This window comes from Xiphias gladius, chromosome 20, assembly GCF_016859285.1.
Source record: "Xiphias gladius isolate SHS-SW01 ecotype Sanya breed wild chromosome 20, ASM1685928v1, whole genome shotgun sequence".
NCBI lineage: Eukaryota > Metazoa > Chordata > Actinopteri > Istiophoriformes > Xiphiidae > Xiphias > Xiphias gladius.
The window spans coordinates 7,145,501-7,165,075 of record NC_053419.1 but is presented as its reverse complement, the minus strand read 5'-3'; the positions used below and the strand labels follow the sequence as shown (position 1 = coordinate 7,165,075).

The 19,575-nt window shown below is 40.9% G+C and overlaps 1 protein-coding gene across 2 annotated transcripts in view; it reads left to right on the top strand.

Moving 5' to 3' along the window:
• Nucleotides 1-9,529: 9,529 nt before the first annotated feature.
• Nucleotides 9,530-19,575, top strand: part of rxraa (retinoid X receptor, alpha a) — a 111,659-nt gene continuing 101,613 nt past the window's right edge. For both annotated transcript variants that reach the window (XM_040157329.1, XM_040157330.1), the window contains exon 1: nt 9,530-9,859. In XM_040157329.1, coding sequence (XP_040013263.1) covers nt 9,832-9,859 — 28 coding nt within the window. In that variant the 5' untranslated portion in view covers nt 9,530-9,831. The remainder of the gene's footprint in view (nt 9,860-19,575) is intronic.

Genomic DNA, 19,575 nt, shown 5'->3' with positions numbered 1-19,575 from the left:
ATACTGTTATGTCTTGTTAAACAGTATGTTGTTACTACAATGTTTGTTTACACACATCGGGGTGGCAGAACGTCAGAGTAACTTTACCTGTAAGAATCTGGCATTTGGGAGTGCTGTGCCAATTGTGTATAGTCCTGTGTACAGTCCTGTCCTGTCTAACAGTATATACAGGATTTCCCATGTTGACGCAGGCTGCAGATGCATCATTATTTAGCTCACATATTTATTTGAGCTGTCAAAAAAGCTGTCATTGGGTAGTCAGACTGTCAACATATACAGGAAACATTACCAACAATGCTTTATTTAGGCTCTGTTATGAAATGAGACATACTTGTGTTTCTGGTTATTAATCTAGTCTAAATACAGAGTCATTGGTCATTTTACTTTACCTTTTCTTATTTAATTCTTACTTTGAGCAGTAATATTGGCGACAAACGTTTCCCGAGGGAGCAGTGAACTTTGTCCTGAGTAGAACGCACTTTCAGAAACTGCTTCACATATTGTTAAGTCAAATATGAACATACAGTGTGTGCCATTAGCTCCTGCATTGCTTTTACCTGTTAGTTAAAGCAGCTGTACTATAAACTGCTGCTAATTAGGAGACTGTATTCCATTAAGCTGATATGTTTTACAGTAACCAGCAAGACATGAGTGGGCAGAAGCAGCCAATAGGCTTCAACCACTAATACAAATGATTAGGTTTAGTAATTTCCCACCCAATTAATGCACCAGGGTTCAAAATCTGTCACGTTACAAACAAAAACTTCTTTATTCATTTATTTTAGCTTCATCAGAACTCAAAGCGCAGCTCGATTGGCCATGTAAAGTTTTTCAAAAAATGTTACAACAGTGTCCTCAGCTGGAACCCAAAACTCGGATCCTGAGTGACAGCGAGGAGATCAAGCAACTATGTCTGTTTCTCCATGAATAATGAGTGTGCGTGTGGGTGTGTTTGTGTGCAGGCTTTTTGTGTGTACTTGTACTTAATGTGCATGCTTATGCTTGTGCGTGTAGTACGTGTGTAAGTAGGCGGTCGGATAGACAGATAGCTCGTGCGTGTGTTGTTCTGTGTGCACGTGGGTGATAAAGAGTGTGTGTTTGAGTGTCTTTCAAGTGTGTGTGTGTGTGTGTGTGTGTGTGTGTTTCCTCTGGGCTGGAGCAGACTATACAGGCTGGGGCTTCAGCTAAAGGCTCACGTTATAGTCTGTTGCCACAGTTCACTGACGGACCCGCTCTCCACTGACAGCACACCTCCCCCCTCTTTCATCTGAAATTTTATATATGCATTCGGGCAGCTCAATGACAACACGTCTCTATTCCTGCTCTAAAAACCTCCCAGCGCAGAGCAAACTTCTTTACTAAGCTGCAAATTGGTATGCTGGGACTATCGCTTCACTCATCTTGAACGAGTCTTTTGTGGTTTGAAAGCCTTTTGAAAACTTTTTTCTTACTTTGTCATTGAGAAGCACTTTCATAAAAACTTAAAGAAAATAGCATTTTGCTTTAATTTAATTTTTTTTATAATATTGTGGGGGAGGAATACAGTAACTCCTTGCATGAACTGTTTTGTTTACTTTTACATTTTTTTTATTTTTTCACTCGCAGTGTTACATACATTATTTAAACTACAGTCTACAGTTCTTTAATACGTTTCTGTACCATCAGTTTACAATAACACAGGGTATATTACTGGGAGAACAGTTTATACATTTTTGTTTCATTTCTTTTTAGTTTTTTGCAAACTGACAGCCAAAGTCTAGGATATACTTTATTAGTTATTTCCTGTGTAGGGAAGGAACTGCAAATCTGGAAGGTTCCTTGCCTCTGAGGTGTGAAGGAGGCCCTGTTTTTTTTTTTTTTTTTTTTCCTGCAGCAGGGCCTCTTGTTGGGGAAAGGAGGAGGGAGGTTGGAGGGTGTGTGCAGGGGGCTGTGGACAGAGAGGAAGAGGGTTAATCACGTTTGCAACAGGACGGGCTTCCCCTTGAAGTGGGAGACAGTGGTAGGAAGTGTCCAGATTTATGGTGCTTCATAGCTGGCCATTGTAGCTGCCTTCACCATGGCAGTTGACCAGCAGACAGAACGGGAGAGTGTGAGAGGAGCTGTAAATCATGGTGAAAGTGTGGCTCAGACACACACATGCAAACACATCCAGCACTATGCTCACAGTTCAGAGGCAGATAATGTGTGAAGGGGAGGGTGGCTCTCCAGTAGTCTGCTGACAACACAGAGCTGTTCTTACATGAAAAGTTTGAAAATATCTTTTTTTTTTTTTTTCTTGCTCAACTTTTGAAACTTTAACTTTCAAAAGATCTTTAAAGTGTTGGGTAAGTTACATGATCCCCAAGGACTAAAAAAATACTTTCGAAACACATTCTTTGATTTCAAAAAATCCATTGTCAACCATTAAAATAAATATATAAAAAATAAGAGGTATCCAGACATAGCTTACCTCTGCCAAGGCCACACAGTTGTCTAAATTTTTAATGTTAATAATAAAAAATGTTTAAAAGGTTTTTCCCTGTACCATGGATTTGGAGCTGCATCAAAATACATATAATTGACTGGTTTTTGGAGGAAATCCTAGAAAATTAGGGCTTTGTATAAGGATGAATTGTGCAAAATTTTAATTGAGTCAGACTTATAGCTATTTAAATTTGTCATGTTGCTTCAGCACTACCTATAGGCAAAATGCCATCAGCTTTTTCTGGAACGCTTCATGATGACATGTGCATGTGTCATCAAAATTCGTTTGCAATCACGTAATGCTTTTGGGATTTATGGAAGTTTATGTAAAAGAGACCATAACCAGAAGATTTTGGCAACAATTAATAGTTCAGTGTGACATATCAAATAATAAATTGGTTCCTTTTTTTTTTTTTGCCTCAGTCAAGTGTTTTATGTACCACACTTAGACACAATTGAATGAATTTCTTTTTAAAAGTAGAAATTGTTTTGCCAAAAGTCAGTTTTTGTAGAAATGGGCTTGGCCTGTACTGAGAGATTGCCTTGAACCGAGGAATTCGCAATTTTGCGTCTATCCCAAACGTACGAGGAGTCATGAGACAAACAACACTTTATGTGTTTGCTTCTCTCCTACTGTCTGTGCTCACATATACAGTAATTTAATACAGCTGTATTCCCCATAAAGCTGTTCTCATTTACATGTTTTTCTCTTTCTGTTGTCAGACAATGGAACAGGTATGAAATAGTGACTGAAACGCGGCCCATGAAGACTATATGTTAACCAGCAGTCACTTCCAAGCCATTTCCAAGCTGCTGCTCTGAAATGACTATTGTCTGACAAAATCACCAAACACATAAGTTAAAGACAACGGCTGTGCTGTGATTTCAGCTATATTTACATGTAAAATGATCACTCAGAGAGAAAGTTAGAAGCTCATTCACATCTATGCAGCTGCAGTCATAGAGAGGTGTGCTCGCAGAGGGAAAGCCCAACCTCGCGATCGCAGGGTGACTGGTGACTCCCTTCTACGGAAAGTAGCTAAGGTTTGTCCACTGCCTGTAAACAACCCCCTGATGAGACACTGTTTACGCCTATTCATTTTGAAAGAGCAACAGCCAATGGGGAAACTTCAGCACTTAGTCATCCGGCATTCGGCTGACCAGTGGTGTACCTATATCACTCACTCATTTCGGTCAGTCACAGACACTCGCGTTTATAGGGCTGGCTCTTCTGTTGCGATCCAGCCAAAGAGCGAGTTATAGTTGTCTCACATCTATTATCTAATGTATTTCCCTGGCCAGTGGACTAACATTCCACCACATTTCACTGAAATCTGCCGGGCATTTTTCGATATCCTGCTAACTAATATACTAACAAGCAAAGGTCTGCATCCTGTGAGAGATGAAGGTGTTAATGTGGGGTGTCTAAGTGGCAGCAGCAGCAACATGAGCTCCTGTGAGAAGGGTTAATCCAGACAAATAGCATCACTGTTACTCTTAGCTTCCCCTGGGCTAACTGGGCCTCGTAGACACACTAATGCCTAGCATGGTTATCACCACAGGCCTCCTTTCAAAGGCAGGACAAATTACTTTGATTTCAACAAAGAAAACGTTCTACGGTCTCGTCTACGTCACTGCTGGTCTGCGGGCGAGCATTCAGAAAGCCACAGAAGAGATGTCTTCTTACATCCCTTTTCGCTCCGATGTTCCCCTCAGTGAAATGACTCTCTCTGTCTCTCTCAAGCACCATTGAGTCTATTTCCTTCACGGGCAGTCTGAGAATCATTTAACATGCAGCCTGCACGTGTGTGCATCTCTGCAAACATACGAGCGCATATGCGGAGGCGAGAGGTGTCTAAGTGCCACATCCAAAGCCTAACCCAAGCTGGTATCTGTTCATACGAGTTTAGTGGTTTCAGCAGATGGGGTGGTCTCTTGTAATATTCCGATTGCTGTGCCCACATGGACTCTGGCCTGGTTAGACCATCCATCGTCACGGCAGCTGTGAGGCCCCTCGCTGAACGTGCGCTGTGCCCTGTGTGTACACAAGATCTCTGGACTCGGCGGGGAATGTTTACCCAGCTGAAGTCCAACAGTGTCGCACTCTCTCCCAGCTGTACTGTACCGACTGGAAAGGAAGTCACTTAGGACAAATCTATTGGCCAATATCAGATATGTAGAGGATTCTCTGAGGTTAATGTGTCACTTCAGAAGGTACATTCTAGTTTTAGACCTAAATATTTTTTTTTTTCATTTCTACCTGTATTTAATTTAATGCCTGTTGTGATTTTTTTTTTCACTTTTTTTTTTTTTTAGATGAGTAACATTTCCAAATCTTAGTGCACTCATTTACCTTAGACATTTGCAGCTGAAGCATATTAAAGCATGTAAGTTTCAAGGAAGACAAAAAAAAAGAAGCAACCACAAAAACAGACACTATATCCAGCCAATCATTTATCCGACCTCCAAAATCTTTCCCCCTCTGGGACTGAACTGGGACCAGGATGTGCTCTGATTGCGAGTGACAACACTGCAAAGTAATGTAGGATTAGGAGGCAGGATCAGCAACAATGCAATCCAAAGCAGCTCAGCGTTGCAATGCAAAACTGCAAAACAAAAAAAAAAAAAAGCTTTCTGTAAAATGTAAATTAGTGACTCAAGAGAATCTCGTCAGTGACCGTTCACACTTTGACTCTTACTTTCCAGCATACTTGGCTACAAAAGAAATTTGTAAGATTCTGCACACAACAGGAAATTCCGTAACATTGAGAGTTCTGCTGTAATTTCAAAACCAAATTGGTGGCTAGGATTGACTGCGGGCTTGGAATATGACAGATCTTACATGAAGTGCTGTAGACCCAGAACTGAAAAATCCTATGCATATTACTAATTGAATCAGTGATGCAATTCTATTTTTTAACCTTCCAACGTGTACTTGCATCACCTGTCCTCTTTCAACTCCAGACTCCAGAAGAAGAAATGTTTGACTACACCTTCAACCCTTTTCACAGCCATAATTCACCCTCTCAATCTGTCGGCTCCAGAAGCACCATAGCTCCATCATCTAGCAATAACGCTGGACTCAATCGTAGGTAAGAAGATGATGCTCTGCAGGGATGGTGATTCTCCCCTCCGTGATAAAACCAGCGTCTGCCGAGTGCCGACGAGATTTATCGCCATGTCTGTTTAAATGTAGCCAATTTCACTTTAATACGATATTAAAGAATGATGCATGCCTGAGCCTCGGACGTTCCCGTTGAGGGAGTCTCATCTGCCTGTGGCAGCATTCAAAACCCAGCATGGCGAGCCAGTGATACAACTGATGTAATGTTCAAAATTGATAACATCCCTGAGCAGAATGGCCTCTGATCATTTAGGAAAATATTGTGTGGTTTTTTTTTAGTTTTTTTTTTTTTTAAATAGCATTTCTTGGCCCTGCGGCTGGATTAATGCCATCCATCAGTTCAATTTGATGGGCAGATATCCACAAAGCTCTTATCACCTCCAATGAAATGAACTCAGATAAAACTGACGTTGTGCATGAGGTGAAATGTGTTTTGTAGGCACATCATTTGAAACCTGAATTGTTTCTGAAATCTGTTTTATAGGTTTGTGTATTTATTTTTACTCCGCTGTATGAAAAAATACAGGGAGAAGCCCTAGAAAGACGTGATCTAAAACATGGTTGTTGTCATTGAATTGGGTTTTAGCCAATTTACTTCAAATCACTTTAGAAAGTTTTAGAAATTTGGATATTTTTTTCTACTTTTTCAGACATGAATTGTTTTCCATTCGCCTCGGTAAAGCAAAAAAATCTATTTTCAGACACCTTCAACTTAAGTTGTGTAAATCATCATAATGACCATCAAATCTGCATTTGTGTGTAATGCAGTTTTTGTCAAAATTACATTACATGCCTGACATGTCAGGTGTGGTCATTATTGGTTTAACCTCCAAATGAAGTGCTGTAGATAATCAGGCTATAATGTGGACGTGTTTACAACCTGTCTGGTTGTTTGACTGCTCATGTTTTCCAGCTGTAGTGGAGGTATACAGTATGTCGATGTGATGAAATGAATAGAAACCAACAGCTGCCTGGAACAGAAAGAAAAATACATTCTAAAATCTAAAAGTTCGCAGCACGCATTTGAAAGTGGTCAGAAAAGATGTAAATCGTGAACATGTGATTTGGTCCACAGCCGCAGATAGATGATCAACCTCAACATTAAAACCAGTTACCGATCTTAATGCTGTGGCTGATTGGTGTATGTGCTTTTGTGTGTGTGATGGTCCCTCTTCCTGCTTCTGTGTGCGTCTCCAGTGTTCAGTGTGTCAGCTCTTGTTGATTTCCGCAGGGGAAGTTGCCTCAGTGCTATCCTCAGACAAAGCCCTGACCCCGGGGTTAAGGAATGTGAACTCGGGGCTATGACGATCAAGACCTTCCCTCGGGGCGGACAATGCCGAACACCTCAGCAAACGCCCTAATGATCTCAGTCGCTGTCGTGTCTCTCGTAGCACACCTTTTTCCTCAGCCCTCAATCAACTGGTCCTGTTTAAGTGGAATCAGGGTTCAAAAAATTGAAATGCCAGGCATTTCCTCCTAATAAAGAACAAATCAACTTTGTGTCTGATTACTTGCTTTAAGTTGTTTCCTCTATTTTGATCAGACGCTTGGCTTAATTTGGATTTTAAAAAACTGAGAATCCAGTAGATTAGTAGGTTAAGCTATAACAGTTTTGATAATCAACTAATTAATCAAGTAAAATGTCAAATTTTCACTGCTTCCAGATTCTTAAATTCAAAATCTTTTCCTCAGTTTTAGATCACTGTAAAAATTACTGAACAATTAATTGAAAAAAATTGCAGTGTATATTTATTTGTACATTCCTCAGGATTAGAAACCATTGTCATTGCCACCGAAAGAGGCCATAATCACTTTTACGGATGAGCTTGTTTTGAATGGTCAAAGTACAAAGGAGACCAAAAGGCTCTTGTCTCATTTATCACCCACTTTAGGAGAGGCAGAAAGAGGGGAGGGGGGCTGTCAAAGCAACCATCACAGAGTGTATTGTAACAGTGGTGGTCTCTCATCCCCTGAGGCCCAGACACATTGCTTAAAGTGGAGAAAAAGACAGCAAAGGAGAAAGAAAGAAAAGAAAAAAACTGAGCCAAGAGATATTGCAATTAAGAGTGTAGTGCAGACTAGAGGCCTCTGCAAGCAGAGGTGTGAGGCGGTGAAGAGAGCCAAAACAGCCTCGAGAGAATTTATATGGACGGAGGTGAAGGGTCAGACTGCTATTCATCACGGCCAAAGTTGAGGATTAAATAGCTCGGCGTAGCGGGCCGATGAGAGAACCTGGCCTGATCGAGGTGTTAAAAAAGACTATGTTGCGTCTGTCTTCTATTTCAGAGTCAAGGCCTCAGGCAAAACAGCCTTCTGAAAGCAGGACAAATAGGATGTCCAATCGCCGCTCTTCCCTCCCTCCCTCTCCCAATGAGCATTTAAACAGCCAATTAACATCATCGTGCAAACATAACATGTCTGACTCTCGAACATCAGACACTGTCAGATGATTGATAATTGTTTACTTGGAAGATAGATGAAGGAAATACTCGCACAAAGGCACAGTCCTCGTCTTCCTCGGGACTAATTTTTTCTCTCTTCAAACATCTGCACACCTACAGAGAAACACACACATAAAATGCGCAAACACGCAGTCTCTCTCACACATGCACGCGAACACACCTTGAATCAGTGCCCAGTCAGACTTAACTCTTCCCTTTTTTTTTTTTTTTTTTGCACAACTGCCTTTGATCTTTGATATGCCATGCATTCCATTAATTATGTATCTTGCCTCAGTACAAACGCTGTGAACACCTTCAAGTGTTTAATAGGAGCAGGCTCATCACAGGGGCCTAGAGGATGGCTGCAGGAGGCTTACGAACAGTATACGCTGCATTGCTCCTTCATGCTCTGCATAAGGGATTTTACAGCATGGGGAGAATCAATCTGGGCCAAACCGGGGACATTTTTCACTCCCCTGCAACGTGCGCCTGCTCTACTGTATGTGTGCCGGACTGAGTGTGGAAGGAGAGGAGATGCACGCGAGATGGATGTGGCTGGAATTACGCTTAAACTGCCGTGGCCAGAATAGATAGAGCGGCAAGAACAATGACGGTGAAATGATCTAACACTGGTATAATGCGGTGAGAGTTATGCAAATTGAGTGTGCTGCCGCTTGCTGTAAAGCTAGCCTAAGGGGGGCTTATGTGAATCTGCCCCAAACTTTTATGCATCTGCAATAAATTCATAGATTTTTTTTCTTTTTTTCTGCCATGTTGGCAGATCACAGTAAGAATATCATAAACATTAGCACATGCAGAGTGGAGAGTTTAGAGAAAAATATTGGTATTAGAACTGTGTTACATTTTCGTTTGTGCAATATTCTTGGTCTGGATTCACTTTTTTTGTTGTCATTATACATAATATAAACAGTATGTGATTGTTAGGATTGGGTTATGCTAGACAGAAATCGGTAAAAATGCTCTACAAGAGATTTGATATCAGATTCAAAGAGGATAAAACACTATCAAACCACAACCCTACTGTGTAAGTGAGTGTTTATGTTATTTTATTTTACTAATGTTGTGGCTGCTGGTAGAGAGGGAGAGAGGCTAATTTCTTCAGCACTGAGCAGCTAAATGCAGTTGAAACATCCATCTACTGAGCCAACAGCCCTGGTTCAACAGATGTGACCAGGTTAAAATAACAGCAGATAAGCAGCGAGAAGAATAAGAAGCTGCTGCTCAGCTGAAAGAGTTCCTCGTGATTTGGGAAAAAAAAAAAACCTCGAGGAAAAACTGTAGACTTTTAATATCTGGGATGAAATGCACTGTATATTTACCCTCCCCCCTCCTTTTTTTTTTTTCTTTCGCGTTCGTTTCAAAGTTAGTGATAAGGCTCCCGTTTCCATCGGTGGTGTCGCTGCAGCTCGGCCGGCGTTGGTGGGAGTACCCCCTGCACAGGTCCCTTTTGCAGTGCAGATCCAGTAGTTGGAGTTGTTACACACCGAGCACGAGAGGGAGAGGAGAGGAGTGTGAGCGCAGCAGCTGAGTGAACAAACAGAGGCAGAGACACTAGGTTATCTCCCGAGACTATCAGACACCGACCTGTCACTTTTACCGCTCCGAGACGAGTCCCGTCTTCTGGAAGAGGACAGCAGCGGCAGCAGCAGCAGCAGCAGCAGAGCCCTGGTCTGGTCTGGTCTGGTCTGCTCGAGCAGCAGCAGCAGCAGCAGCAGCAGCCGCCTGTGAAAAACTCCCAAACGCGGTCGTCTCAGCTGGCATGAGCTAACCTACCAGACAGACATGGAAACCAAACCGTTCTTGTCATTGGGTAAGTTTGTTTGTGTAATGACAAAGCCTCGCTGTGTTATGAATGTGTGGTCTTTGATGGGACTTTCATGGGCAGATTAGTGTGAAACGTTCTCGCGCTCCGTTTCTTTTTCTTTTCTTTTTTCCCTTTTCTTTTTGCCCCCTTTTATCTTTTGACAGCGCGTGGAGCGACTTGCCAAAATGCATCAACATGTTTCGAACTGTTGGGAGAACTGTAGCGGACGCCGCTTTCTTTACTCAAACGTAGTGACACAGAGTTAGGAGTTTCTTCTAAAAACACAAGCGAAAGCCATATCCTGGCTGTGTTGCATATCCAATGTGGCTGTCTGAGCTGGTGACATTGGGCTTTGATACGGAGCGGCATCTCACTCGGGATAAGCCGTGCGCGTTCCTCGCGTGCGCTGCAATTAAATGTACTTGTTTTAACTTTGCGCGTCTACTTTAGCCGTCGCCATATTTAAATTTAAATCAGTTCCATAAGGAAAAGTGTAAACTCAGACCAAGCCGTTGTACTTTGGGGGTTTGCTGTGCGCGTTAACAAGTAGCCTAGGACTAAAGAAATCGAAACAATTTGTCCGAAACCGTTTTAACTTAGTTTTAGCTTAAACGAGCAGTTTGTTTTTTTATAGCATGTGTTGTCTGTATGAAGTTAGCAAAGGCAATGTGTTGTGCTCAAGTTGCGTGTGTTTTCCTAAAGTCTTCTGGTAACTCTGGTCAGAATATATAGATATGCATAGAAGCCTTTTTTTTTTTTTTCAAGTTTTTTTTATGTTTGTTTAACTTGCGGCTAAATTTGCTTCCGTTGTACGTGTAGCTGGTGGTTTAAAAATGAACCCCAGCAGCAATAATAATTGAGATTTGAACTTGTTGCTGTGCCTAACCAAAGTTGCTGACTTACTAAGGACAGTCTGAGTTTTGTCTCTTAAAAGTGTGCTCGAGTTTAAGATTAGGGCAAACTTCACACATCAGTTAGGCTACAAGCAGGTGACACAGGTGGATACTGCGGGTCTCACTCTGAGTTTTGACCAGAAGCCTATTTCGTGTGGATTGAAAAGCACCATTTAATCTACACGCTGATCACAGGCTATAGAGGAGACTTAGTGAAAGCTGCTGAATCTGGCACTTTATGTTTTGTTGTAGAGGCAGAGTGGCAACTTTCGCCTTCATTTTTCATGCTTCATTTCCCGAGAAAGTAGAGAGGGAAAAAGGAGCATTTACACAGCTGTCATAATTTGGAATAGTAGACTAACACAGGACATGTTTGAATTTCCAGAAAAAGTTAAACAATTTGGTTTATGCGCTACTCTTTTTGAAACCATTAATTCTATCTGATGTCTAATTTTTTATTAATGGATCCTTTTAATTTCTAGTTCAAACACACACGGTCACTCACACAACAGCCTCTAAATCATTAATGCTGAACACTACCATAAGTTTGTCAACGTGAACAGAGCAGACCCTTGTCCCCTGTAGCAGAGACACAGCACAGAGCCATAGGTGAGCCCTGTTATTGTGTCTGCTGCTCTTTCATGAAGGAATCATGTTACACCTCGACACGTATCATCAGCTGCCTGTACGCACCAAGGAGATTCACAGGGACTTCTGAGACACTGGGCGGCGTTCTTCTGTTACAGACCCCGCTCACTGACACTGTCGCCACAACACCCTCTATGTGGCTTCCCAGAAATACGCTAAACTGCCAGTCTTACACACACTGACAGGCTGTTATTGCAGGTGCACTGTATTGTGTGTCCATGCTGAAAGTGATTCAAGTTTCGGTCTGCCCAAGTGTGCGCCAGAGTAGCCAATGCAGTCACTTGACCGCACATACAGACAGCGAAGTCTTATCTGGTTGATGTAAGGCTCACCACTTGCTTGTTTAAGTGAGGAGGAGCAATTCTTCAGCAGTGCTGGATCTCATCTTTTCCTCCGAGCCCCACCGCATGCTGTCTCAGCAGCCTTTTCATCGCCTATAGTCCTAATCTGTCAGTCCTTAAATCACCATTTATATTTAAACTTGCTCCTTCAAAGGTCCACTTGAGCACTGATTGTTAATTGGCCACTTCAAGGACGCCGCTATCTGCAAAGTCCTTGAACATATTGATTAGCCGCTTACTCAGTGTAATTATCTTTCGTGCAGCATTAGAAATTCTGACATGCAACTGTTTGAAATGACTGCAAGTACATTTTACAATTATAGAACGGTTGTTGGCTGTGATGACGACACCCCGCTTTGGCACTCTATGCTCAGCACTGTATACTGATGTTATGCCAGATCCTACTATTAGCCCCCCCCTCCATATCTGACATTAAGCTATGCAGACTGAAGAGATGACATTGAAAGGAGAATGTGTCCTTTTGTCAGAGCAGAGGCTGATTATGACGGTCTGTCAGTGAAATAAACAACACGACTGTGTAAGGAAAGGAGAGTGTTTGAACAATGCTGAGGTGGAAAACCCATTTCCTTCATATGTGTCACTTGATGGTTAGGTATTGATTTTCTGTTTGGTTGATTGTTTTGTGGCTAATATGTCAGAACCAAGGTACTTCGGCGTAATGAAGAGTCACCAGATGAATGTTGCACATTTGTTGTTTTACTGAGTTTTGTATAGGGTATCACGCAGTAAGATATGTTGCCTAGATTCTTAAGCTGGCAGAGACAAATTTGGGCTACATAAATAAAATGGACTTGACCATTTAGACAGAGACTACTATGTGAAATGTACTGCCATAATTTGTAATTAATTGATTAAGAAAACAGTTTTTGTTCAAACATTTTTTGATATAAACAACTTTTAGGAAAATCTAACCCAGTTTTTTTCTTTAAATTGGTTCAGTCCTGAATAGCAGCCCAATGAGCTATTACACATTTAGTGAATAAAAAAATAAAAACTGTCCAGACTGAGTTTTGAACAGTATTAAAGTTAACTTGACTAAGGTCTTTATGATTTGCAGAGCTCAATGAAACGAAATATCCTCTATTGATAGGTCGTAATTAATTTAACACTGTTGAAAAGTGCCTAGTCCAAAGGCCTGTTTTACCACCTGCTAAAGAGGTGTGTGAGTATTGTTTTTCCTGAATCCAGTGGACCTAAACTCTTTGGTGCATTCTGTTTTGGGGAACATAAGGTACCCCCAGCATACACACACACACACACACACACACACACACACACACACACACACACACACACACACACACATACAGACACTCACTCCCAAAATCAATGAAGTTCATGGTCTTTGATGAGAAAGTGAGATTCATGGTGGTGTGAGTGTGTATGTGTGTGTCTGTGTGTGTGTGTGTGGGAGAGAGACTGAGGGCTACATTCCTTTTCTGGCAGTAACTCAGGAACAAAGGTAATACAGGGAGGGTGCCGGGAGGGGTGTGTGTGTGTGTGTGTGTGTGTGTGTGTGTGTGTGTGTGTGTGTGTGTGTGTGTGTGTGTGTGGTGGTAGGAGTGGGCTGGTGGAATTACACTGCCAAAAGCATTTGCCCAAGTTTGTCTTTTACGGCCGTCCAGTTTTGTGTTCCTGATGTGATGCTTTTGCTCCCCTTTTGAAAAAAGGGGGCTGCAGCTGTCATTTTTATTGGAGGAGTTTTATAGCAAGACTTAATGGCTTAAAGTGACAGCTTTCTCTCCCTCTCCTTTCTTTTTGCTTTCGCAATCTCACCCACGAGGCCTTTAACTCAAGGAAATCAAAGAAAGTTTGCTTGCCTTCTATGTGCCCACCCTCCACTTTCCCACCCCTCACCCCTGCCAACATCCGAACCAAACTGTGCAAGAGATAAAATATTTCTGCTCCAAGTATGAACACATCAAGAGTGTGTTTTTTAATTACAATAAACTGCCATGAAGTGAAGGCCAGTGTTTTTTTTTCCTTCATGGAATATCTCTGCTGATCAGTATAAACCATTAATTATACTTCATGACTAAGAAGAGGCTGCGCTGCGTTGGCTTCAGATAAAACAGTGCATATTTTAGCCTGTCATGCTCTGTCCTCTCTCCTCTGCAGCCCACACTTGTTTATGTTCTAAACATAGTACAAATCAGAAAGTGCTGGAAGGCTTTCTGATGCAGAAATCATGGAATGACTCAAATGCTCGTTAATTATTTGTGTAAGGAGCTCCTCGCTTGCAGGAGGTCTTTATTGATAACGGCCTCACTGAACTTTGCACCTCAAACCTTGACCTTTGCTCCCCATATGCTCCATCATTTCAGGAATTTGCCTTTGGCATTCAGTCTGTTGTTCAGTGTGTTGTTTATTCTCTTAATGTTCCTTTCCTTTTTTTCTATCATTTGTAATTCACTCTGTCTCTTAAGATACCAAAATCTGTGATTTGTGGTGATTCACAGCAGAGCTAGAACCAAGGATTAGCCTAAATCTAGTCTATAAAATATTGAAAAATGGCCTTCACAAGTTCCCAGAGCCCAAGGTGACGTCTTCATGTTGCTTTTTAATCCATCCCATAGTCCAAAACCAAAAAATATTCATTTTACAATGATTTAAAACAGAAAATAGCAGTAAATCTTCTCTTTTTAAAAACTAGAACCAGGGAATGATTGGTGTTTTTTCTCGAAAGATGACTTAAATCAACCAGTCTTTTCAACAGTAATTTACATTCACAGTTTGGATTTGCAGAAGCTTGGTTGGAGCTATGATCACTCACTACTCAGTGTTGGAATCATCTGAGCACCATTAGTTTCAGGGTTTATTGCAGGTCCTCTGAGTGTCTGAATGGCTTTTCTGTGGGCTGGCAGTATTCGGGGTACGTACAGCCACTCTTTTGAAGTGGAAACTTAGTCTCTGTGGGGATTTGACCAGATCACACTCATAATTCGCATTGAGAGGAAGGTCAGTTTTCCCTGCTCTAGCCAGAGCTCTTTTTCACTGTGTGCTGTGTGCATCACAGAACCAGATATGGAAAGACTGAGAAAGGAATAATATGATTAAGGAAGAAATGAAAAGAAAGAGCATAGTATATGTGTGTTGTGAAATTAACATGCTGCCAAGAAATCACACACAAGAAAAAACAAAGCAAGTAGCTGTCAGAAGTTAACTATCCTCTACTTTCCTCCGCAATCCTTAAGTTGCCATGTTTTTAATAATAAAAAGAACCGTCTACTTTTCTTCTTTGATCGCGGTAATGCATGAAAATACCTTGGCTGTTTGGCACTTATGATGTGTTTTGTAATGAAGTTATGAGCACATAGACTTTGATGGGTATTTGCTGGAAAGGAATGATGAGTCCTACATATGTTATGCTCCTTCATGTCATTATATTTCCTCATGCCCACATTGTTTTCCATACTAATTATAATTTGCCCCAATGAGAACCATAGATTAAAAAAAAAGTTGATTTATGTCACTTAAACTAGTCATCTAGAACAATGCAGCAACAGGAGTGAGTAGAATTTTATTTTCTGCATCCAGATGATACAGTAGGTCACAGAAGTAAGATTATACTACAGTGGATGGTTGCTTCACATGTAGTAATAATATGTATCTGTTACACTGGTTGCGATATCATCAGTGTGTAACATGATCAAAAGCTGGAATGATGTGTTTGATGTTTCCGCACTCCTCAGAGAAAGAAAAAGAATTAAGTGATGGACTCCAACTGAGAAGTTGTTTTTATAATACTGTATATTCAGGTGTATACACAGTGCCCTCCCTGTTTTTTTTCACACACACTCATACTCAAAACACCCCATGTGTGTCCATGTGTATGTACATGTAAACACTTGCCGCTGCAGCGGAAACAGAGCAAGGTAATTAAGAAGGTCTCTCTTGCTGCTCCATCACAGTTTCTTTTTGAGGTTGCATGTAGTGAGATGAGGTGTCCCAGTCTGTCCCACGCCCACCCCAATTTCCCCCACCCTGACCACCACTGGTGTTGCCGTTACGTTTGTCTGTTGCCCTGCCAGATGCCAGGGTGGCGGGGCTGCCATGCACTGCTGGGCACAGGGCCACAGAAATCCCACAACATTCAAAAAACTCCTCAGCTATGTTCTGTTTTTTCATGTGTGACTGTGTGTGAGTGGGTTGGTGTTTGGGTGTAAGCAGAAAACAGTATCGCAGCATTGCGAGCAAAAGGTGAAGGTTATGTGCATTTACACCTGTACACCAATAAATACATGTTTTGACTGTAATCAATTAGCTCCAATATTCATATTTTCGCATGAGACTACTTGCTAGCTTCCATCTTTTTAATACCCCGTGTTTAAATGCTGTATGTGCACATGTCATAGGCACGCGTAATAGCTTTTTTAAGGTTGAAAAAAAGCCAGTTTGAAGGAAACAATATAGACAGGATAAAGATAAAGCTACATAAACTAGAACATTGTGAACCTTATGTCAATCTTGAATGTTTTTAAGATTTTAAATACCACATGGTTTGCCAAAGTTGGCTATGGATATCCCCCATTTTTCTTCATCCCAGTCAGGTAGAGGTCTGCATTGGCATGAAAGCGAGATCTGACCCCACTGAGTTGGCCTTATACTGCCAATTCGAGGACAATCCAAACTCAGAAGTGAAATTTATTTACTTCTTCAGAGAGAATAAGATATGGTGCTCTGAAATTGCAGAAAGGTTTTCATACCTAGAAAATTAACTTCTGTTGGGAACAGCCATAATTTAAATTAGACCTCGACAGAATAAGGCATTGTGGCCCATGGGCATAAAACACAAGTAGCTTATAATAGCCAGTGACTCAGTTCTCTAAGGTTATGGTTTTACACTACACACACTTTCAGGTAACCTGCGGATGTAACAATAATATGGTACTTTAAAACTAACCTATTAGGCAATAAATATCTCAACTTTGCTGTTTCCCAGCGTCAGATAGAAGAACCTGGCATTATCATGGGTCGTAATATTCCCAAAATAAAGAAGCTTTTCCAGAATTTTGGAGAATTTCAGAAGGTCTCCTTAAACAAGATTTTTCCTTATTTTATCTGTTTCATCCATTAGTTGCCAGGCTAATACAAGGCAAGATGCAGTGGATTAGAAAGGAATTAAAAAGTCTGAGGCTGTAAAATAGCATCAGTGACATAATAATGTTTATTCATTAAGTGAGTAATGCAAACACATCTCTGATGAGATCATGTTAAGTTAAAAATATCACTGTATCTATAACTATCCGCATTCTGTAAAACTTTCTCCCTTCATCCATTTCCTACAGATATCTTTTCCCCTGCTTAAGAAACTCCTAAGTTACACTAAAGTACTTCTCCCTACTTTTTCATACTGAGATGCTTTGTGAATAGCCTTTATAAAGTCAAGTCAAGTCAAGTCAATTGTTTTTATGAAGCTCTAAATCATAACAGAAGTTATCTCATGACACTTTTCACAAAGAGCAGGTCTAGACCAAACTCTTTGTAATATTATGTACAGAGAGAGAGAGCAGGAGGAAAGAGAAAATAGCACATTGCAAGCTCCACATAGAGATGTAAATTAATAATAATAATACTAATACTACTACTACTACTAGTACTACTACAACTACTACTACTACTACTTCTACTACTACTACTAATAATAATAATAATCAGGTGTTGAGCAGGATCATGGGGGCAGTAGGTGGCTTGCGATCACAGATCCAGCATCTGCAGCTCCAGAGGCAGACATACCTGCAGAGAGCAACGGGAGGAGAGAGGAGAGAGAGAGAGAGAGAGTGAGAGTGAGAGTGAGAGCACAGAGCCTGGACACTCATGTTCTCGAGGGAGCAAACAAACAGAGTTAGATTGATGCGGTGGTTTTCAGAAAATTCACAATAATCTTGTCAGCCGGACAACATGGACTACACTGTATATAATGGGTTTAACAGATTAATTGAGACTGAGACAGACCTGCCAGTGGCAGAAAGGTAACAGGTACAAAGCCTGAAATAATAAAAGAATAAGATGGTAATTGAAAGTTAAGGCGTATGGATGAGTTTTAAGTTTGGATTAGAAGGCCTCAACAGAGTCAGACACACTGATGTCATTAGGGAGTTTATTCCAGAGGAAGGGGGGCCAAAAATAAAAGGCCCTGCAGTCAGAAGGCTTCTTTTTAACTCTTGGGACAGACAGGAACCCTGTATTCTGAGAAACGGGATGGAATATAAGGTTTAAGGAGATCACACAGGTATGAGGGGGCAAGCCCATTTAGAATTTTGTATTTCATGAAAAGCACACTAAAGTCTGATCTGAAATGGATAGGGAGGCGATGAAGGGAAGTTAACATGGGTGTAATGTGGTCAAATTTTCTGGATTTAGTTAAAATTCTCGCTGCGGCATTCTGAACCATTAGAAGACTTTTAGTACTAGCACGGTTCAAGCCAGAAAACAAAGCATTCCAATTAAATGTCAATTCTCGATGAAACAAAAGTGTGAATTTGAATTTCAGCATCTGCCATGGACAAAAAAGACCGAATTTTAGCTATTTTAAGTAGGTGAAAAAAGGCAGTCTTGGTAATGTCTTTAATGTGCTGATTGAAAGAGAAGGTAGGAGCAAATGTGACACGCAGATTCATGGCTGTCAGACTATGATAAATCACACAGTTGTCGAGAGTTAGTGTTACTTAATCAAACTGGTGTCTATGTCGGGTTAGGCCAATGACCAGTATTTCAGTTTTATCTGAATTTAGGAGCATGAAATTTTGAGACATTTAGCTTTTCACAGTAGAGAATCAGACATACAATTTCATAATTTGAGAAGTCAGCCTTTATAGGCATGTGGGCATCATAAACATAGTAGTGAAAATTAATTCCAAGAGTGGGAATAATTTGGCCAAGAGGTGTAATATAAAGAGAGAGGGGCAGAGGGCAAAGAACAGAGCCCTTGGGTACTCCATGTTTTGTATCAGAACATGTTGATACAGTATTGTTATAGGGGACATGCTGTGTTTTTTCAGATAAGTAGGACTTTAGATGAGGGCCAGACCAGAGACGCAAAGTCTTTTTTTTCAGTCGTTCTAGTAGTATACAATGGTCTATGGTATTGAAAGCTGCACTGAGATCCAGTAAGAGGAGCACAGAGGTAGAATCTGAATCCAAGGAAAGCAGAATATCATTTACCACTTTAGTAAGTGCCATTTCAGTTGTGTGACAGGCTCTGAAGACAGACTGAAAAGGTTCAAAAAGGTTATTGTTAGACAATTAGGATATAATCTTAAATGTATGGGGAAATTTTAAGAAAGTGGCATTATTTCTTATTGTTTTCGCTGGTAGGACCAATTGAAGCACCAGAAAGGTTTGCGAATAGTTTAACTCAACTCTACAAAATGATGCTGCATGGCAGCATGCCATTGCTACACTAACTTATTAAGAATAAATAAGCTAACATGTCTCTTGTGTCAAAGTGTTTCTGTTTACCAGATAAATGTTACATTGCATGTAAATTGGCTACTTTTTGTGGTGTTAGAAGCAGTTAACCTTTTATAGCATCCATAGCAGCAGATATTGACTGCTGTAGTTAATATTCGTTTTCAACAGGTTTCAGGTCCCATGTTGTCACACACATCAGTTTTCTCTATTTGTATTAGCCTCCGCTTTGTTGTTCAATATCCACAAATATCAATCTACCAGTCAGGTTATGTAGTAGAAGTAATTTTCATCTTTTTCATCTGTTATCTTGCAAGTTGCTCTCCCAGTACGTGGTTGTCTCATTTTGGAGGTTCTTCTTCGTCAGTTTTCCCTTCCTCAGAGTCAGGCCTGGATGAAGGCTAGTTGA